Source organism: Microcaecilia unicolor, chromosome 14 (genome assembly GCF_901765095.1).
Source record: "Microcaecilia unicolor chromosome 14, aMicUni1.1, whole genome shotgun sequence".
NCBI lineage: Eukaryota > Metazoa > Chordata > Amphibia > Gymnophiona > Siphonopidae > Microcaecilia > Microcaecilia unicolor.
Genome location: NC_044044.1, coordinates 31345113 through 31367396, shown reverse-complemented (window position 1 = coordinate 31367396; position 22284 = coordinate 31345113). Strand labels below are relative to the sequence as shown.

The 22284-nt window shown below is 46.4% G+C and overlaps 2 protein-coding genes across 7 annotated transcripts in view; both read left to right on the top strand.

Annotated features, from left to right (window-relative positions):
• The first annotated feature begins 100 nt into the window (after positions 1–100).
• Positions 101–7712, top strand: TM9SF1 (transmembrane 9 superfamily member 1). 2 transcript variants are annotated; one of them, XM_030187544.1, is made up of 6 exons: positions 101–285; positions 1119–1462; positions 1691–2291; positions 2878–3063; positions 3567–3840; positions 6360–7712. In XM_030187544.1, exons 2-6 carry the CDS (start codon positions 1142–1144, stop codon positions 6751–6753), a joined length of 1776 nt encoding a protein of 591 aa, XP_030043404.1. In that variant the 5' UTR covers positions 101–285; positions 1119–1141; the 3' UTR covers positions 6754–7712. The 2 variants fall into 2 exon arrangements, with proteins under 2 accessions (XP_030043404.1, XP_030043406.1); XM_030187546.1 differs by lacking the exon at positions 101–285 and adding an exon at positions 717–775.
• A 5475-nt stretch (positions 7713–13187) lies between these two features.
• The window catches only part of IPO4 (importin 4), a 35088-nt gene continuing 25991 nt past the window's right edge, over positions 13188–22284 (top strand). For 2 of the 5 annotated variants that reach the window (XM_030186396.1, XM_030186400.1), the window contains exons 1-8: positions 13194–13266; positions 14874–14962; positions 15668–15754; positions 19142–19221; positions 19471–19512; positions 20818–20947; positions 21267–21446; positions 21966–22031. In XM_030186396.1, the coding sequence (XP_030042256.1) occupies positions 14897–14962; positions 15668–15754; positions 19142–19221; positions 19471–19512; positions 20818–20947; positions 21267–21446; positions 21966–22031 (651 nt within the window). In that variant the 5' untranslated portion in view covers positions 13194–13266; positions 14874–14896. Of the gene's footprint in view, positions 13271–14873; positions 14963–15667; positions 15755–19141; positions 19222–19470; positions 19513–20817; positions 20948–21266; positions 21447–21965; positions 22032–22284 lie in introns of all 5 variants that reach the window. The other 3 variants (XM_030186397.1, XM_030186399.1, XM_030186398.1) reach the window with 3 other exon arrangements.

Here is a 22284-nt window from a genome sequence, read left to right as displayed (position 1 = left end):
TATTGGAGCACCAGAGTGAGGTTTGGAATACTCCGAGAAGTGACCGGAGCGGCAGACTGAAGCCAGTCGGGGGAGTATTATAGCTAAGGTCACGCACAGCAAGAAAGTAGCAGCTGCAAAAGGTAGCCCAAGTTTCCGGGACTGGCGGCAACCCTGCCGACTACCGGGCAGACGCTTCTCCTGCTGTCCTGTCGCTTCCTTAAACGTCATGGGGGCGGGTCTGCGGCTGCGCAAAGAGAGACGGAACGGGAATCCGGTCACGGTGGTGGGGTTGCTGACGCGACGGTGAGTACGGGGCGGAACTTAGTTAGGGGACGAGGAAATGGGGTAAGAGGGTAGGAAGGAGAAGGAGGGTGGGATGCAAAGAAGGAACGTGGGAGAGGGAAATGGGGAGGAGGGAGGGTGGGAGAGGGGGATGGATAGGAGACAAGGTGGAGGGTGGGAGAGGGGGATGGAGAGAGAAGGTGGAGGGTGGGAGAGGGAAATGGGGAGGAGGGAAGGTGGGGAAATGGATAGGAGGGAAGGTGGAGGGTGCGACAGAGGAAATGGGGAGGAGGGAAGGTGGAGGTGGGAGAGAGGAAATGGGGGGGAGGTAAGGTGGAGGGTGGGAGAGGGCGATGGAGAGAGGAGAGGAAGTGGGAAAGGGGGATGGGGAGAGAAGGTGGAGGGTGGGAGAGGGAGTAGTATCGTAGATGCAGTTGTGATGGGTAATGGAGTGCGGCACTGGTGCACCTTCAGTGCAATGACATGGGAGACCAGGTTGATGAGTTTGGAGGTACATAGGGGATGTGGAGGTCTGGTGAAGTCAGTCTTGATTGTAAGCTCTTCGAGCAGGGACTGTCCATCTATGTTAAATTGTACAGCTTTGCGTAACCCTAGTAGCGCTTTAGAAATGTTAAATAGTAGAAGTAGTAGCCCACCACCCTGATGCAGTCCGTGTGTTGGAGCAGGATACATGTGTCTGTATACTTTGGTGCTTCTGTAAATTGTTCTTGAGGCAAACCTTTACACTTTTATTAAATATTTTGTTTTTCCTTCCTATTTTCCTCTTTATTATTATTCTTCTCCTCTCCCTTAATCTTGTTCTCCCATTATGATCTCTGTGCTCCCTGGTGTAGATCTCGGATTCTGAGGTCCAGCAATGGCCTCCATGACTGGCATTTCCCTTTTCTGCCTGTTATGGCTCTTTGCCATCATGGACTGTTTAGCAGGTGACGGCCGCTACAAGATTGGGGAGCAGGTCATGTTGTATGTGAATAAAGTAGGACCATACCACAACCCTCAAGAGACTTATCACTACTACCAGCTGCCAGTCTGCTCTCCAAAGGAGATCCGTCACAAGAGCCTCACTCTCGGGGAGGTTTTGGATGGGGATCGGATGGCCGAATCTATGTACAAAATCCACTTTCGTCAAAATATGGACAATGTCCCTCTTTGTGAGCTGAAACTTGATGCCAGCCAGGTAAGGCTAGGGGGAGAGAAAGGGGATTAGGGGAAAAAGTGACATCAAATATTTGAGAAGGAGCAGGAGGAACTATGTTGTTCAGGTGAGAAGAGACAGTATGGGAAAAGTTGTTTAGGGGAATTTGAGAAGCTAAAATCAGTCAAAAGCAGTAATAGTAGGATGTTGATGATAAATCATAATATGTCATCCTTGGAACAGTCATAGATCTCCCTGCTCTTTCCCCAGGTGCAGACCCTGCGGCAGGCCATTGAAGAACTGTATTACTTTGAGTTTGTGCTGGATGAGATCCCTATCCGGGGCTTCCTAGGTTACATGGAGGAGAGTGGCTTCCTGCCACATACTCACAAAGTGGGACTCTGGACCCACCTGGACTTTAATGTGCATTACAATGACGATCGCATTATTTTTGCTAACGTCAGCGTGCAGGACGTTAAACCTTTTAGTTTGGATGATACCCGGGAGCCACTTAGCCTGACCCACACTTACAGCGTGCGTTGGTTCGAGACTTCGGTGAGTTACGAGCGACGTGGGGACCGCTTACGGGACTCCAGCTTCTTCCCGAAGACCCTGGAGATACACTGGCTTTCCATCATCAACTCTCTGGTGTTGGTCTTTCTGCTCACTGGCTTCGTGGTCATCATCCTGATGCGAGTGCTGAAGAGCGACCTCGCCCGCTACAACTTGGACGAAGATGCCAGCGAGGACTTTGACCAGGGCGATAACGGCTGGAAGATCATCCACACTGACGTCTTCCGTTTTCCGCCGTACAAGAGTCTGCTCTGTGCTGTACTGGGCGTGGGTTCCCAGTTTCTCGCCCTGGGCACTGGTAAGTGCTCCGTGCTGGGTTCAGAACCCAGCTTCTCACCTTTGGTACTGTAAGGGCACTGGACCTGCTGGTAGATACACAGTTTCTTACACTAATCTGGATGATGAGCTATAAGAACGTTTCATATCTGTGTAGACTGTGTCACGTGGCTCAGTTCTCAGTAACACATTGAGCAGTCAGGAGTAACCCCCATTACCTTCCTCATTCTATATAATGCACAAGTTCGGCACCCAAACAGGGGGAAAGGGCAGTGCTTTAGCCAGCTTAGGCTCTGCCCTTTAACAGATTTTTAGCACCCTTTATAGAAATGTGTGTGCCTTTTTAAAAAATCTCATAAATAACGATCTGGTTGCGTTCCTGCACTGCCCGAGATTCACTGCCTCACCAGAGCTGCTAGACCACCTTAAGAAGCAGTTTCAAATGTGTTATTTGCAAGAGCGTCTTCCTTTTAGTTAACAGGGTTAAATGTGTATTTCTCTGGCTTTCCTACATTAGCAGAGAATGTACCTTGCCCCCCTCTCCCTCTCTCTTTCTCTCTGTCTTGGTTTGGTTAACGGATGTAACACGAATGTCTTCACTCCCTCAGGTATCATCGTCATGGCCCTCTTGGGAATGTTTAACGTTCACCGTCACGGCGCTATAAACTCAGCCGCCATCCTCCTCTATGCGCTCACCTGTTGCATCTCTGGTTACGTATCCAGTAACTTTTATCGCAAGATTGGAGGAGAGCACTGGGTCTGGAACATCATTCTCACCACCAGTCTATTCTCAGGTAAACTCGGGGAACGCACAGACGTTCGTGTTTTCTTTTCATTGCCCTAAGCTTTGATGGATTTTTTTAAAGTTAGGCAGTTAATGAAATGGTAAAAAAAAAAAAAGATGTGTTTTTGCAGCAAGACTCCTCCTGTACTCACTGATAGAGGCATATTCCGGAGTATTGCGTCTAGGACGTGCTGCAGCTGTGGGGGCAGTGAAAAGACAGACGCTCCCAGATGTCAGTGTAGATCAGGGATTCTCAACCCAGTCCTCAGGTCACACCCAGCCAGTCAGGTTTGCAGGATACCCAGGGTGAATGTACACAAGATAAACTTTCATACAAATTTATCTTGTGCATATTTCTTGTGAGTATCCTGAAGACCTGGCTGGGTGTGACCTGAGGACTGGGTTGAGAACATCTGGTGTAGAAGGAAACCCTTTGTTGGGGGAGGGGGGGAGGAGGCAGAAATTGCAGAGGTTCTCTGGGTGTCCGTACTGACCAGCTGGTTCTCTTTTCAGCTCCCTTTTTCCTGACCTGGAGTGTAGTGAACTCCGTCCACTGGGCGAACGGTTCCACACAGGCGCTGCCTGCCACTACCATCCTCCTCCTGCTCACTGTGTGGCTGATTGTTGGCTTCCCTCTCACCGTCATCGGTGGCATCTTTGGCAAGAACAACTCTGGCAGTTTTGATGCCCCATGCCGGACCAAGAATATCGCCCGAGAAATCCCTCGACAGCCCTGGTACAAGTCTACCCTAGTGCACATGACCATCGGAGGCTTCCTGCCCTTCAGGTAATGACGTCGCCTCCTTGTCCTGCCTCTCAGTGGGGCAAAACATCGCTGCCTTCTACTCATTCTAAAGTTCTGTCGCTGCCTCTTTGTGTGTGACCTTGGAGGTGTCGCTTCGTCTCCCTGTTGCTCTGTTTTAATCCTCTGCTCTGCCACAGACTCTCATTGCAACTCTGGCTGAGTCACTTTTATCTTCTTGCGCTTCATTTCTAGTCTCCTGGGCTGTCACCGATTCATTGTTTATGTAACCCTGCAGGAAACTGTCGTATAATTTACCTACGTCACTTGCTATCGCACGTCAGGACATTCCTGTCCCTATCAGCCAGGCATCCTTCTAGCTTTCGCCATTGCCTTTCCTACCTGTTTGACCATCTTAAAATCACACCCAAGTCCCACTCCTCTTTGGTGCACAAAAGTTCTTCACCCCCTAAAATGTACCGTGGCCTAAATAGTAACATAGTGAATGATGGCAGATAAAGATTGCTTGGTCCATCCAGGCTGCCCAACGATCACATTCATTATCAGTTCACGACTGAACCAACAATCCCTCAGTGTTACTAACAATTTACTCCCTGATACAAGACACAACACCCGCAGTCCTAGCATATGATGTGACTGTGTTATTGCATTAGAAATGAGACATAGGGAGATCAGGTGACTGTGGCAACACCTGGGTTCCTTACACGCGCTGTTCTCCCTGCGTTGTCTGGAGTTGTGTTGTAGTTGTTCACCAGCAGGTGGCAGCATTCCAGTACTGTATTCTACAGTCACTGGCTGTTAGCATTGAAAGGGTTAACTCCTAATACTCTAAGGCAGTAGCATCAGCTGGTGAAAGACAGAATGGGGGCTGTGATGTAGATTATTTAAGGTTTAAACAATTTTTATTGATGATTCAACATTATTAACAAAACCAATAACGTAACCTTGGACAAATACAACGCATTTGGGTATACGCATCCATATCTTTTATCATCAATGATTTTATCATTTCCCCCCCCCCCCTTACAACCAGATCCCCATAGCCAGCACTGTTTTGCCACATGAATATCCACTATAACATTGATATCTCCCGAATACGCTGCTCATACATTTTGTGCTTGCCTTATCATAATCCCCGCTCTCCCCCCCTCCCCCAATAACTACTGCGAATGCAAAGAAACTTTCATGAACTCTACACCTCATTAAGCATAAGCAATACATGCCACTAGACAGAAATAAACCAGTGTTCTGAGACCTATACATTTGAGGAGACTTTCCCCCTCTCCTTTCTGTAGATCATTGTCATCAAAACCTGGACTTTGGCCACCTCCGAGAAGTAGACCATACCCTATTGCATGAATTGCTGTGAACTGCACAGAATCAGTATCATTATAATGCGAACATTCCACTTAACTGTCCCATCAAAACATGCCCGCCCCACACAAAAATTAAACAGCCCCTACTACCCTCTACCACACCCTACCCGAACATACCAGACTTCTCTCCCTGCCATGTAGATTATTTAAATACCTCTGTGGCGTAAAAATGAGGAGGCATGAGGAAGCAAAGGGTGAAAGTGAAAGAAGATGTGGAATGCCCTCTCGCGGGAGGTGGTGGAGATGAAAACGGTAATGGAATTCAAACGTGCGTGAGATAAACACAAAGGAATCCTGTTTAGAAGGAATGGATCCGCGGAGTCTTAGCGGAGATTGGGTGGCGACGCCGGTAATTGGGAAGCAAAACCAGTGCTGGGCAGACTTCTACGGTCTACGCCCTGATCATGACTGAATAGATAAACTCATTTTACATGGTATGTGATACTTATGTCATTGGGCAGACTGGATGGGCCGTTCAGGTCCTTTATCTGCCGTCATTTACTATGTTATTACAGCTTCAGTAGGTGGGGAACAAAGACCAGTGCTAGGCAGATTTCTACTGATCAAGTATACATATCATACTGTATGCAATGAGTTTATCTTGTTGGGCAGACTGGATGAACCATATAGGTTTTTATCTGCTATTATCTACTACTAGTAAAACATGCCCGTTTCTTGCGCATATGAAACGGGCGCTAGCACGGTTTCCTTCCGAACCTCCCCCCCTCCCTACTCACCCCCTCGGCGTTCTGAAGGCACTGACCGCCATTGTTGCGGACCTCGGCACGCCACCTTCAATCTGCTGATTCATTGGTTGTGAAGCCACTGACACCATTGCTCCACCCTCAACGTCATCACGTTTGACGCGAGGGCGGGGCCCCAACACAGTGTTTTCGGTGGCTTCACCACCACGAAGGCTTCGAACTAGAAGGAAGTGCCCAGAGGACCTGACAGTGATGTCAGTGTCCTCAGAACGTTGAGGGTGAGTTTTATTATATAGGATGTTACTATGTAAGGTAACAGAATTAAATTCCTGGGTCTATGTTTCTCTGTAATCCCCAGCTGTGTCACTGACTCTTTACAGTCCCCATCCCTTAAACCTCTGTCTGTTTGCTCTGTGAATAATTGTTGTTCTGTCCTCTGTTTCCCCTTCATCCCTCTGCGCAGTGCCATCTCAGTGGAGCTGTACTACATCTTCGCCACGGTGTGGGGCCGAGAGCAGTATACGCTGTACGGGATCCTCTTCCTGGTCTTCGCCATTCTTCTGAGCGTGGGTGCCTGCATCTCGGTGGCGCTGACCTACTTCCAGCTGTCGGGGGAAGATTACCGCTGGTGGTGGCGTTCCGTACTGAGCACTGGCTCCACCGGGGCCTTCATCTTACTGTACTCCATCTTTTACTACTGCCGCCGCTCCAACATGTCGGGAGCCGTGCAGACGGTAGAGTTCTTTGGCTACTCCTTCCTCACTGCGTACGTCTTCTTCCTCATGCTGGGCACGGTTTCGTTTGCTGCATCACTCAAATTTATCCGGTATATCTACGTGAACCTGAAGATGGACTGAAAGCTGCTGTGTTTGCGCCTCCCAACCTCCTTTCCCCTCTGAGAGGCAGTCGCCTACGGGAGCTGAAATACATAAACTTCCTTCCCACCTTGGAGGAAAAGGGGGGGGCAGACTTTCCTGGACCCGCTCTTGATTTTTAGTGGCTTGGAAGAGACTGAGGGGTGATAGAAGGAAGCGGGAAGTTTAGGACATTTTTCAGATCTCACATTGGGATAACAAATGACCCCCTGACCCCTTTATCAGCTAGCATTTGTCTAGGATGCCTTGCAAATGCTTTGTGCTGCAGACAGGTTGCAAGCGAAATGGGACACACAGGCTAGAGGGCTGTGTATGAAAAAATTATTCTAATCAAGCGTTAAGGGAAGAAGGGGGAGAGTTTCTGTGTTTTTCAAATTCTCCTCCTTTCTTCTTTGTCTTCCTCTTTGCCAACTCCTCACCTAAAATATGAAATAATTGGTTTTTGGATGTGAGAAGCTTTCTAGGCTGTAGGGTGGCTCCACATCTGGAATGATCTCTCCTGCAGGGTATGAGGCAGCTGTGCACGAGTTCAAGAATCTTGCAGCTCTGTGTATGTGTGTGTAAGAATCTTACCCCTAGGATCGGAGGTGGCTGCACCTGTTAAAGAATCTCACCTCTAGGATGTGAGGCGGCTGCACCCTACTACTACTACTACTACTATTTAGCATTTCTATAGCGCTACAAGGCGTACGCAGCGCTGCAAAAGGAACTCTCCTTTTCCAGGCGACTGTGGATGTGCACGTAGGCAGGTGCCTGCTCGTACAGACCTGAGCAGAGTTACATAAGAGTTACATAAATATTTTGCTGCCTCTAACCTTAATTGCTCCTTTCTGGGGCTTTTCTCCTCTGGTTTGTGAGGAGTGAGGTGTGACCTTCACCTCCTGGATTCTATTCTCCTTGCTAATTTGGTTCATTCCTATTAAATGACGTAATAATGCCTCTTTTTGTTATTTTTAATTTGGGTAAGGGTTGCTGTTGTGAAGATCTATACAGAAACTTGTATAAATAACTTTAATAGGTTATAAATATTATATAATGTCATGAACACACATATATATATTTGTGGAATTTTTGTTTTCCCTTTATATTTTGTTTCAGCATTTTGAAGGGTTTTTCTCTGATTTACATCTTCTCCCTTCTTCCTTTTTATAGTTCTTAATAACCCTTTCGTAATAAAAGAGAGACATTTTAAGAGCTTGTGCTGGTGTTATTCTGCTGCAGTTGGGAACTTTTCTTTAGAAATAAAAAAGGGGCCGACTGGGGGTTCTGGAAGGGTAGGAAGTACTTAGTATTTGTGAAACTTCTCATCGAATGTTGGAAAAGGGCTGTACTAGTCCCTCCCAGCTCAAAGATGAAGGCTTGAATAAGACCCCAGCTGGGGTAAGGTGCAGTCCCACGTGAATAGGTGGAACTGCTGATTGGCTGAGGAAGGGCAGTGGGGGGTAAAGCTCAGAAGGGGACCCCTGGGCTGCCTGAGAATTAGCCAGAGGTGATAAAAATTTTGAGCTTTCTGGGACTCGGTAAGGTCCTTCTTCAACTGTTCATGCAGGACCAGCTACCTCACTGCTTCAGTGCTGTCTTGGCATAATTCTTAGATTGGTTCCATACAAGTTATGAAACGCCCCACGAGCTTATAACACACTGGCATCACATTAATTCTCATACAAGTCAGCCTGAACCAACAGGATGCCAGACACCAACCCACAACGAAAGGCTAAGATGTCACTGTCTAATTATGCAGGAAGCCAATGGGACATAAAGCTCTTTAATCAGAGAGCAAATGCCCTTCTTTAAGAATCTGGCAGGTAGGAAGCTTTGGAGTAAACGTGCATTTTCTATCAAAGTGATCATCCAGAAATTACACATCCTGAGGGCAGTATGCAGGGGTGTGCATCTCCATACAGCAGTGGTTCCCCAGCCAGTCGGGTTTTCAGGATATCTACAATGAATGTTCATGAGAGAGGTTTGCATGCAGTGGAGGTAGTACATACAAATTTCTCCCGTGAATAGTCATTGTGGGTATCCTGAAAGCTGACTGGCTGGGGTACCTGTAAGACCAGGTTTGGGAACCACTGCTGTATGGAGATGCACACTAGCACACCCCTGCATACTGCCCTCAGGATGTGTAATTTCTGGATGATCACTTTGATAGTCCAGGTTTCTACAATAACGTTTCTCAACCCAGTCAAAGTTTTCAGGATATCCATGATGCATATTCTTGAGATAGATTTGCATACACTCTCATGCATCTGCATTGTGAATATCCTGAAATTTCACCCAACTGGCTGAGTGCACTCCAGGGAATATGTTGAGAAGTACTGGTCTACAGAACTGCCAAAGTACCCGGTTCCAGGCTGTAGACTTTTTGGTCGGTCCTGGTTTTCAATTTACATCCCATAGCAACATGGGATTTGTAGTGCCTGATCCTGCCTGTTGAAAGCAGTGCTGTAAGTCCCATTGTGCACCAGGATGGGGTGGTTAGAAATCCAGGGCTGTCCCAAATTCTCCAGCCTGGAACTGGGCAACTTGGCATCCATGCTTTGTGTCTTTGGTAAATATATCCCATCCTGAACTACGTTACATGCAGAGCATAATTTAGAGGCAGCCAAGGGCAGGAATAAGGAGAGAAGAGGAGCTGAATTAAGGGGCAGGGGGACTGTTCTGCTCCGCTGACCCCCTTATTTCGCTGTAGGCTGCCTGGAAGGGAGGGACTGGAGCAGAAGTAGGAAACTAAGTGGTGGAACTGCCTTTTAGGCAGAAATTAAGTCCTGGTGCCATGACTCTGGAAGATGTAAAATAAGCAAAATCCACAGTTGGTGCCCAGGTCATCTGGATGATTGCTGTAACGTCTGAAATGTAAAGGTTGGGCTGAACAAAAAATAATCCAGGCTTATGACAACACTGAACTGCTATAAATATGTACTGGCTCTGTGCAGGAAGTCGCTGGCCTGAAGCACAAGTTTCTAAGTTATCCAGTTCCAGGAGGAAGATTTTCAGTCCTGGATTTCTATCCAGCTCCTCACCTTTTTTATTGCATTATGGGACCTGCAGTACCAATTTCAAACATAACATTTCATTTGTATATTCCACAACCTCTAGCAGTTTGGATTAGAGAGTTGCATGGGGACAGAAATCCTACCCATCCCCGCCCGTCCCTGCTGGAATCTTACCCGTCCCCACCCATCCCCGCTGGAATCTTACCCGTCCCCACCCATCCCCGCAAAAATTAAAACCATTCCAACCCGTCCCCACCAGAATTTAACCCATCCCCACCCATCCCCGTAAGAATTTAATAGTACATAAAAGAAAGTTCCAGTCAGCTCCCTTTCTGGATTTGAGCCACAGCACTGTAGGCAAGGAAGGAATAGAAGTTGGAACTTGGAACACTCTGGTGCGCACATGTAAGATTTGTCTCTGATTCACTGGCAGTGTGTGCTGAGGATGAGTCCATTCACGCCACATGCACGCGCCAGTAGGTCAGGTGACATCTGATTCTCGTGCCTGTGTCAGAGCTGAGGTCTGTGCACCAGCCTGGGAGCAAAGAGGATTAACAGTAACATAGTAAGTGACAGCAAATAGACCTGAACGGTCCATCCACTCTGCCCAATAGTCACACTCATGATCAATTCATCATTAAATCAACGAGTGTGATATTATATACTTGATTATGGTCTTTCTTTCGTGTTTCTGGAACAAAGACCACAGGAGTCTATCTGGCCCCATCCTTATGTTCCAACTGCTGGAGTTGCCATCGAAGCTCACTCCAGCCTATTCATGTTCTCATTTGTGGGACACAGACCGTAAAAGTCTGTCCAGCACTGTCCTTATGTTCCAGCCACTGAAGTTGCTGTCTAAGCCCTTTCCAGCCCATCCTACACCAGATTGCCATGTATGAGACACAGACCATACAAGTCTGCCAGGTATCAGCTCTAGATCATCACAGCCAGAGTCGCCATCTAAGTGTCACTTGACATATCCACACACATGCAGCCATTTAAGGTTAGCTTTTATATAACTTCCATTTTCTAATTAGAGATCCTCTGTGTTCATCCCACGCCTTTTTGAATTCCGTCATTATTTGTGACTCTACCACCTCCTTAATGGAAGACTTTCCACATTTATGCTGTTAAAGCAAGAAAGAAGAGGAGGAAGAGACAGCACTCAAATAAATTGGTATTCGGTAGATGAGAGGCTGGTGCAGGTGCAGCTTACACTTCCACGGGAAGCCCACAGAACTGGTTCCATCCCCGTGGGAACCCCGCAGGAACTGCCTCCATCCCCGCGGGAACCCCGCAGAACTGCTTCCATCCCCGCGGGAACCCCGCAGGAACTGCCTCCGTCCCCGCAGGAATCCCGCGGGTTCCGCGGGATTCCCGCGGGGACGGAAGCCGTGCAGCTCTCTAGTTTGGATCCTAATGTGAGGGAACTGGATGAGCAAGATAAAAAATATTAAAAAAAACAGTATTATGGAAACATTAAAATAAAAGAGTACAATGGATTTTTTAAATGGTAGGTTTTGATCTGATGCCTAAAATCTACATCTCCATGCACATTCAATATTAAAGGATATCTATAGAAATCAAACAAAATAAAACATGGAAAAGAAAATAAGATGATACCTTTTTTATTGGACATAATACATTTCTCAACTTAAGACAAGATTCAATTTACATAGACATCACATGAACAATACTGGTGCCAGTAGGGCTCCCACCCCTGTTGGTCAACATTTTACAGGACCAGGACACTGTACCAGTGACTTCACAGTGAGAATCCTGAAAGGTAACTTTAAAACCATACAAGAACGTAACACCTTTGAAGTCAGAATGATTGAATATTTTAACACCCAACAGAAAGGACTTAACAAGGATCTGGGGTTCCTAGCCCATTATAAACCATAAAGCTGTATGTGTCTGTTGATCACCCCACCCCTCACCTATCCACACCCATCCTGTTAGAATATCAATGATATGCTTTGATGTCCCCATGCATACCTCCGACCCACCCCCATCCTCCCACCCTGTCAAACTGTCATAGTAATGCTTGAATGTTTTCACTTATATACACTGTCAGCTAGCACATTTGCTTATTTCCGATCTGAGGAAGAAGGGCAACCTTGGAAAGCTAATCAAGAAATGTATTAAGTTATGTCCAATAAAAAAGGTATCATCTTATTTTCTTTTCCATGTTTTATTTTGTTTGATTTCTATTGATAACCTTAAGAGTGGACTAACACGGCTACCACACTCCTCTACTCAATATTAAAGGAGAAATGTTTTTACCTAACCTTTCCCTAACAGAGGGGAAGGCAAACAAATGAACAGTTCTGGAAGGCCTAGCTGAACTGGATAGTGACAAACAACCAAAAAAGTGATGTCAGCCCATAAGAAGCTTTATACAACAGGCAAAAAAAAAAATGTAAACAAAATTCTTGCTGATCTTGGTACCCAATGAACTTTAGCATAATATGAAGAAAGTTGTGCCAATCTTTTCAAGTAGATCAGCTGCAATTTTTTCATCAAAGAACGCAAACAATTCAGACAAATGATAATCTAAGAGACTTGGTAACAGAGCTTGTACATGCAACCAAACCTGATCCTCCTCAAAATATTTTCAAACACAGTGGAGTTTGTGTATAAACAAAACACAAAACCCTTTAAACTACTCTATTCACTTGAAGCTCCAAGAAACCAGACAAATTCCCACACTGCACTAAGATGTAAGTTCAAAACCAGGGCTGGCCAAAACGTCTGGAACTGACTAACTTGGCAGCTCTGTTCTTATTTTAGTCTATTTGTATTTGCCATACCAGTGGCCTGAGAAGCTGGGGAACAGGGCTCGATTCCCACTGCAGCTCCTTGTCACTCTGGGCAAGTCACTTAACCCTCTATTCCCCAGGCACAAAATAAGTACCTGTATATACAATGTAAACCGCTTTGATTGTAACCACCGAAAGGTGGTATATCAAGCCGCATCCCCTTTCCCTTTACTGATACTACAGACATAACTGTCAGTGCCCCGAGGATTGGCTGGTTTTGATTAAGCTAGAAGCCTGAAAAAATGTAAACGGTACCTCTTTAAAGAGGACAGAATTTTGAAGCCTCCTTTCAAGAGAAGAGAGGGGAGGTGATGCACAGTGCATGCTGGGACCTGTAGTTTCAGTGTTCTTAAGAACCAAAATGCCTACAGGCCCCAGCATGCACTGTTTCTCCCCCCCCCTCCCCCTTCCTTTAGACACAGAGCCAGCTGGTAAAGCACTGCGTGTGTGTCTGAGACTAGGCCGGGCTTTGTGCCAGGTTCAGGCCCTGCCTTTCAATTCCCAGTGTCTGTAATATTCCCCTCCCTCCAGCAGAGGGGGATGTGGCCCAGCAGGAAGGACAGTCAGGCCCTGTCTCTCTCTTTCTCTCTGGTTCTCTTCTGTCTCCATGTGGAGAGAGAGAGAGAGGTGACTGACTGCAGCAGCCTCCAACAGCTCCTGACTCTGTGTGTGAGTGAGTGAGTGAGTGTCTGTCTCTCATAGAGCTTCCTGGCCTCACTGTCTGTCTCTGTTGTGACTGTGTCTGTCTCTCAGGGAGCCTGGACTCGCTGTGTGTGGCTGTCTCGCACAGAACCAGACCTCACTGTTTGTGTGGCTGTCTCGCAGGGAGCCTGGCTTCACTCTGTGTGTGTCTCTCTCTGTCTTGACTGCGTGTCTGTCTCTCAGGGAGCCTGGCTTCACTGTGTGTCTCTCTCTCTCTGTCTTGACTGCGTGTCTGTCTCTCAGGGAGCCTGGCCTCACTGTGTGTCTCTCTCTCTGTCTTGACTGCGTGTCTGTCTCTCAGGGAGCCTGGCCTCACTGTGTGTCTCTCTCTCTGTCTTGACTGCGTGTCTGTCTCTCAGGGAGCCTGGCCTCACTGTGTGTTGGTGTCTCGCAGAGAACCAGACCTCACTGTTTGTGTCTCTCTGTCCTGACTGTGTATCTGTCTCTCAGACAGCCTGGCTTCACTGTGTGTGTGTGTGTGTGTGTCTCTCTTGGTTGCGTGTCTGTCTCTGACAGCCTGGCTTCACTGTGTGTGTGTGTCTCTCTCTGTCCTGACTGCGTGTCTGTCTCTCAGACAGCCTGGCTTCACTCTGTGTGTGTCTCTCTCTGTCCTGACTGCGTGTCAGTCTCTCAGGGAGACTGGACTCGCTGTGTGTGGGTGTCTCTCGCTCTGTCCTTTGCAGGGCTATTTTCAGGTGGTACTTGAGGGTACAGAGTACCGGCACCTTTTCCACTGTCTGCTAAAATTGACCCATGGACCCCAGCTTTTAATGAAAGAGCTCAGGCTCTACACACCAATTCTGCCTTGTCATAGATTCTGTGCCTGGCTATTGTGGGGTGGGTCCCTCACCCCTGAAAGGTGGCCTGGCATTTGAGTACCGGCACCTTTTTTGCTAGAAAAAAACCCACTGGTCCTGTGTCTCTCATACCTCACTGTTTGTTTGTGTCTGTCTGTCAGGGAGCCTGGCCTCAGTGTGTGTGTGTCTCTTTCCTGTGTCTGTCTCTCAGGGAGCCTGGCCTCAGTGTGTGTGTGTCTCTTTCCTGTGTCTGTCTGTCAGGGAGCCTGGCCTCAGTGTGTGTGTGTCTCTTTCCTGTGTCTGTCTCTCAGGGAGCCTGGCCTCGCTGTGTGTCTGTGTCTAATGGGGCTTTGCCTAGACTCACCTGTATGTCCACAGGGGCCTGGCCTTTACCCACTCTGCGGCTGTACATCTAATATTCTCTCCTGACACTGTCTGTCTATCTGCTTCTCGGGGCTCGGTCTCTCTCACAGATTTTAAGTATTAGCATTTTCTTCTCCTCCTGTGCCCTCTCTCATTGATACTTGCAAACCCACATTTATACAAGTATATTTTCTTATATGCAGTGTTAATAAGTGTGTATTATATGCTTTTCTGTCATACACTCCTCCTATATTAATACATAGATAGATGTAACTGACGCAGGTGTTGGAACTTGGCTTTCTTTTTCATTGTCCGTCGCCTCTTTTCATCAGAGATGCTTCTCTGTCCTGTCTCTCTAGTTACTCCGCTCTGCCTGCTCAATCATATAACACTTTCACTTTCTCTCCCTCCGTATCCCTCAGTTTGCCCACCTCCCGTCTGTGTCATGGCTGGCATCCTGGAATCCATCCTCACCAACTTACTGCAGCCGGACAATGCCGTCATACAACAGGTACCCCTTTAGGGGGGCAATGGGATGATGAAGATGGTGACCCTGTCATAGAGCAGGTAGCCCACCCAGTGAGGGGACAGTGGGGAGTGGACATTTCTGTCATAGAGCAGATACTTCACCAAGAGGCAGTGGAAAGAGGGATGGGGTATTGGGGAGGGGTGATGCTGTTATGTAGCAGGTACCCTAGTGTTCCCTCTAAGCTGAGCAGCTGCATTGCTACCAGTAGGGGGTGATGCTTCAATATTGTGTTATTTTGGCCGCTGTCGGTGACAGGGTGCTGGGCTCGATGGATCCTTGGTTTGTCCCAGCATGGCAGTGCTTATGTACTTCTGTGTTTTCTGTCACTAGAGTCCTGCAGAGCTTGCCTGTCCCTCATATTGAAAAAGTGATAAGTGAAACAGCCCCCCCCCCCCCCCCCCACACTGGAGGGGACTGTAGGCGGAGGACTTTTGCTCAGCTTAGAGGGAACAGTTCTCTACTACCGGTGGTGAGGTTGAAGTCGGTGGAAAGGAGGCAACGTATAACAGGGGGACAACATTGTCATCTGGTGGGAAACCTACTTAGAGGCGAAGGGGGAAACAAGAAATTGTCAAACAAAAAAGGTGGATGAAGAGTAGGAAGAGGCTTTCCATGGGAAATGGGGGGGGGGGGGGGGGGGAGCTGTAGCAGATACCAGGTATTATTTTTGCCCCTCCATCTCTTCAGGCTACAGCACAGTTGAAGGAGGCATTTAAAGACCCTGCAGTGCTCGGTGTGATGTGTGAAGTGCTGACCACCTCCTCAAATCCTCAGGTAACAAGAGAAAGCCCCCCCCCCCCCCCCCCGGGGGTATCTACCGGTGTTCTTTCTGCTTCTGGGAATTAAACCCTGATGGGGTGTGTGAGGAGGGAAGAGATGTAAACAGCAGTTCTGTAGTCTTAAGCCAAGGTTTACTGAAAAGGGTTCCACAGACCAGTTGGGCTTTCAGGATACCCCCTAATGAATACGTACAAGAGAGATTTGCATGTAATGGAGGCGACAGGTTTGCCGTTCACTCTCATGCATAGTCATTAAGGATATCCTGAAAACCCGACTGGCCTGTGGATCCTCAGGACAGGTTTGAGTACCCCCTAGTCTCGGCAGTTGCATATACGCGAATACACATACTCGGCACACAAGGGTACCCTTACCCACGAAAGTGGCAAAGTGCTCTTCTGCAAATACCTTTGTAATTGACGTAGCATGTATTTACAAGTGAGCGTGCTTGAGTGTCCCAGTTTGGAATTGTTCTGGACGGATGTTTGGGATAAGTTGCAAAGGATTTTTGGGGTTTCAGGACCCTTTTCTGCCAAAGTATGTCATCTGGAAGTCAACTTGTACCCCATTGCTATTTGCAGACAGAGATAAACTACTTTTTGACTTCCTGGTCTCTATTGCGTTGAAATTAATAATATCGCATTGGAACCGCAAAGCGGAAAAAGGAGTATTGGGCAGTCTGGGAACCATATATTCAAAAGCTCAATGGCAGAGCCCTTAACACCATGCAAATTTATAATCAATAATATAGTAGAATGTGCACTGGATTGGAAGGAATAGAGGGGGGAGGGGGGGATGGGAAGGGTGGGCAAGATGAAGGGAATGATCTATTGATATTTGTTAGATTGGAACCTAAAAGGTATAGATACTCTGTAACATGTGAATGCCGTGCGCAGACGGGTATCAGCAACTAAAATGAGCTATAAAGGAAAGGAGGGTGGGGGGGAGGGGTGTGTTATTCGGGGATAAAAGAGAAAATGATTAGACATTCTGACATAGGATTGATAGTGCTCAGTTGTATTAGTACTGTTATTGGTTGAAATACTATGAATGTACATTTTGCATGATGCATTAATAAAGAGATTTAAACATAATATCGCATTGGAAGGATAACTCACAGGTCAATGTCATACTTTGGTGGAATTGGGTTTTATTGTATAAGAAATATGAGCAGCTTTCAATGCCTGCTACCCCTGGGTCTCATTATGGTTCTCAGAAATGGAAATCTCTTGACCTCTTTTTGACATCAACTGTCTAATTGTATTGCCTGATGTTTGAACTCAGCTTTCTGTATAGCATTGTTTTGTATAAGTTGTTTGTTTGTTTTTTTTTCCTCTTTTTTTTGTTTTTTTTTTTTAAATGTTTTTATTAAGGTTTTCAATAATATAACAAACAAACAAGTGAGCCTGCAAATGGGCAGGGCTCACACCTGTAACTTACCGCGTTTTTAAAAAAAATTTTATTTTTACAATAATTTCAAGAGTAGATCTTGATTTAGCAAAGATGATTATAAAGAAAAAGAATTAGTAATGTAATTCTATACATTTTCCGTCTTGTACTGACAGATAACATTACTATAATTCAGATGCTTTTCTTTTGCTTATGATATAAGTTTTACAATATAAAATGAATATTTAGCAAGCTTCGATTGTATTATTCATCTATAGTCCACAATGTGGGAGGCCTATCACAACATCTGCGGAATTACAAAGAATAAAACATAATTCTTTCCTTTAGGAAACTGAAGACGGGGGGGGGGGGGGTTTGCAGGGAGTTCTAACTTTTTCACGGAGTAGATTTAATAATTGCACTTGACTGTACTGAAGGTAACAAGGCTATTTTAGAGTCCAAAAAATTATTAAATTGTTTAGGATCAAAAAATACGTATTTTACAGAATTTAGTTTTACTACACGTTTACATGGGAAATTTAACCAGAAAAGTGCACCCAATTGTTGTATCTTTGGGCGTAATTTAAGAAATTATTTTCGCCGTTTTTGGGTTGCTTTAGAAACATCTGGAAACGTTCTTATTTGATAGTTCATGAAAAGCTGTTCTCTACCGAGGAAAAACTGTTTGAGGATCCAGTCTCTATCCGGTTTGTAATACAAAGGAGACTATTAAAGTCATTGGTATTAAGCCTAAATTGTCATCTTCTAATGTTTGTGTTAGGTTCAAATCCAAGATGTCAAATGGTATTTCAGATCTTTGATCCTCCGTATGTTCTTTCTCCTAACTTACCGCATTTAAATACCCACACTTATGGCAGGTAAATGTTAGATGCATTGATATCAATCCATGCTAATATTTCTGTATCAGCACCTGGGTGCCCAGCGGCTATTTTTAGAAAGGTTTCGGGGCAATTAAATAGAGGCAGCCAGTTGTAGGATTCCCTCCTTAGTGACTTTGGGGGGGGGAATGGGGGCCATGAGTATGAATGCATTTGAGGAGGGGAGAATCCCTGTATCTTTATGAATGGGTTCGATGCTGACTCGGAGCTCTGGGTTTCAGCTCTGCATTGAACGGCCGATCTGTTTTGGGTTATAAGTACATAAGTAGTGCCACACTGGGAAAAGACCAAAGGCCTATCGAGCCCAGCATCCTGTCCCCAGCGGCCAATCCAGGTCAAGGGCACCTGACAAGCTTCCCAAACGTACAAACATTCTATACATGTTATTCCTGAAATTGTGGATTTTTCCCAAGTCCATTTAGTAGTGGTTTATGGACTTGTTCTTTAGGAAACCGTCTAACCCCTTTTAAAACTCTGCTAAGCTAACCGCCTTCACCACGTTCTCCGGCAACAAATTCCAGATTTTAATTATGCGTTAGGTGAAGAAAACTTTTCTCTGGTTTGTTTTAAATTTACTACACTGTAGTTTCATCGCATGCCCCCTAGTCCTAGTATTTTTGGAAAGCGTGAACAGACGCTTCACATCCACCTGTTCCACTCCACTCATTATTTTATATACCTCTATCATGTCTCCCCTCAGCCGTCTCTTCTCCAAGCCAAGTTTTTTTCACAAAGCTTTATTGGTAGACATGGAAAGGGAGGGATGCTGCATATTAACTGAATAAGGGGTCATGTAAGCCCATCTGCTGAAAACGGTGGTATACAGAGATGGAGGCCACCAAAACTGACCTGAATAAGGCAAGATACATTACAAGTGATCCTACTGGGATACAGTCTTAGCAGTGTGGCTAGGAACAACTACACAGTCTTTGCGGGCCAGTTAACCTTTTTGCTCCCTCACTCCTATTCTACTATAATGGAGGGTCCTGTGTGTGAGGAGGAGAGGGTCTATGGATTCAATGGTTATCCATTCAGAGCAGGGCCTGCATTCCCGCTTTCTTCTCATCTACCTTGTCTCTTTTCTCTTCGTTTTTAGATCCGGCAGTTTGCTGCAGTGCTGGTGAGGAGACGTTTGACCAAGCACTGGAAGCAAGTGAACGCTGCGCTCCGAGAGAAGTGAGTGAGGACTTCTTCTCTTTGCCACTCTTCCTGTGCCTAGCCCTGAGGAGGTGAAGAATGGAGGGAGAAGGGAAAGGATTTCCAGGCCCTGCTCCTGGAATAATTTCTCTGTTCAGGGAGTAAGCCGTCCCTCCGTGAGGACTTGGGATTGCAGGGCTAGGGGTGGAAAGTCAGGGATGGGCTGTACGTCTATGGTTTCATTGGACCAGTAATATAAATGGTTTTTTTTTTTTGTGTGTGTTTCAGCCTGAAGTCTCTGGTGCTGGAAGCAATACAACGGGAACCAGAGTAAGTGTAAGAAGGGAAGCCACTCTGTAGCATGAGATAATGGCACCACACTTATTAATTTCTATTATGAACCCATAAGAGATATCAGCTACTGCAACTCTTAAATTCCAAGAGAGATGTAGAGGCTCATTTTCAAAGCACGTAGACTTAAAAGCTACATATATGTGCTTTGAAAATGAGCACCTCTATGTTTCAAGCATTTGAACATCTCTGTCATGTACCAGTTTTCCCCTTTCCTTTAGAACGGGGGTTCTCAACCCAGTCCTCAGGACACTCCCAGCCAGTCAGGTTTTCAGGGTACCCACAGTGAATATACATGAGTTAAATTTACATATGACAGGTAGGGCATGCAAATTGATCTCATGCATATTCATGGTGGATATCCAAAAACCTGACTGGCTGATGTGTCTTGAGGGCTGAGTTGAGAACCTCTACTTTAGAATATACATGTAAGATCCTTAAGTCTCATCTCGGGCTTATCCCACACTGCTTTGATTGCTCTGTTCTGGAGGAATGGCCTTCAGAATGGGACACTTTTTTTCCAAGTGAGGTCCCGGCAAAGCCCTTTAAAGAGGGATTATTTCCTTCATAAATACGTTTGCATCACCGTACTGGGACAGACTGAAGGTCCATCGAGCCCAGTATCCTGTTTCCAACAGTGGCCAGTCCAGGTCACAAGTACCTGGCAAGATCCCAAAAGAGTAAAACTGATTTTATGCTGCTTTATCCCAGAAATAAGCAGTGTATTTTCCCATGTTAATAATGGTTTATGGCCTTTTCTTTTAGGAACGTGTCCAAACCTTTTTATTTTAAACCCTGTTAAGCTAACTGCTTTTACAACATTCTTTCCTGCTTTCTTTTTCCTCCGATTGTGCCTCTTCCTGCACACCTCAGCATCCCTCTGGCTCTGATCCCCATCTTACCACACTGTTACCTTTGAGATCTTTGGGTATGACCACCCCAGCATTTCTCTCCTGGTTTGTGTGCATCATTTTCTCACCCCTGCATCGTGTACTGCACCCTTGACTCTCTGCACCCCACAAGCAGGATTCTACATTTCATGTATTGGATTTAACTGAGAGTTTAGCAAGCGGAAACAGTGCGTGACTTCCAAATCAATCAATAGGATATAAATGATAAAACCAAGAATAAATAGCTTACTCTATAAAACATACAAAAATGTATTTTTTTTTACATAAAATTTTTAAAACACAAAAATTTTTGCAGCTGAGGTTTTTTTTTGTTTTTTTGTTTTCGTCCCTTGACATCCTCCACCGTCCTTGCGCATGCTTTATTTCTTCGCAGACACAAGGTGCGTCACGCCGTGGCCCAACTCACAGCTGTGATCCTGAAGAATGAGACACTGCAGAAATGGCCGCAGCTCTTGGTCTTCCTCCAACAATCATCCCGCAGCTCTGTCCCTGATCAGAGACAGGTAGGAAGGGGAGAAAGTAAGAGAAGGAGAGCCCTGGGGTGTGTTCTTGAGTGCAGCTAGTTAATGGGATGAGGGGGGGGGGGGGGGTCAGGGTTATTATCCCACAGACAACTAATGGGATTGGGGGTAGAGGTATGATCCTGAGTATATACAGGCAATGAGGGGGAGGCCTCAGCGGTTTGATCCTGAGCGCAGACAAATAACGGTGGAGGGGGGAGGGCTCCACAGTGTACATCTGCTGTCATTTTCTCTGGCGTTTATTATCCCTCCTCACCATCCCTCCCACTCTCTCCGCACATTTTTTTTTTCCCCCTTGCAGGTGGGGCTCCTCCTTCTCAGCACAGTGGTGGAAACCAGCACGGAAGCCTTCCAGCCCCATTTTCGGGACCTCCTGCGGCTCTTCCACCAGACTTTGACGGACCGCAGTAACAAGGCCATTTTGCACTACTCCATCCAGACCATCACTGTCATGGCATCGTACATGGGCACTGATGAAATGGTGAGAGGACCGGTCCACTTCCCTCACTGCTTTCCTCTCCTCACCCTGGCTTGTGATAGGCTGTCACAGGAAGCCTCAACTCCATCACCCTTCTGTATTCTGTGTCCCATGATTCCCACTTTCATTCAAGGCCAGTGGAAGGGTATCGGGCACCCTAGGCAAAAATTCAGCCATGCAACCCACTAACTAACATCCATGACCCTTGGGCTGCCTCCCCCCCCCCCCACCCAAAAAACCCCCCCCAAAAAAAACACAGGATCAGATAGAACTCTGCTTCTTCCAACTGGTAAAATTACCCTTACTTTTTTGTTTTGTTCTATTACTTTGTGTGAGTGCCAGCACCTATTGTTTTTGCTTTGGCTGTTGCCCTAGGCGTCTGCCTAGTCATGCTTGATAGTTGGATAGACCCTGATGGAGATCACTGCATCCACCTTTAGCATGTAGCCCCCTTGTTTATCCCTTGCTGCCCTGTACGGGCTGCTCGTAGGACTTTGATCTTAGCCTCTTGTTTTGTTCCAGAATCTCATGCGATCTCTGATTCCGAAGATCATCGCAGCCATTAAAGAATTGATTAGACTGGATGAGGTGAGGATCCCGAGGCAAGCTACAGAGCTCACCCAGCTGCCTGTTCTGTTACTTGTCAGGTGCCCTGCTTAGCGTGATACAGGTTATGCATGTATGTGTGATGTATACATCCTAGCAGTGACGTAGCCACAGGTGGGTCTGGGTGGGCCAGGGCCCACCCACTTAGGGCTCAGGCCCACCTAACAGTAGCACACGTTTAGCGATAACTGGTGGGGATCCCAAGCTCCACCAGCTGAAGACGGTAACAAAAATG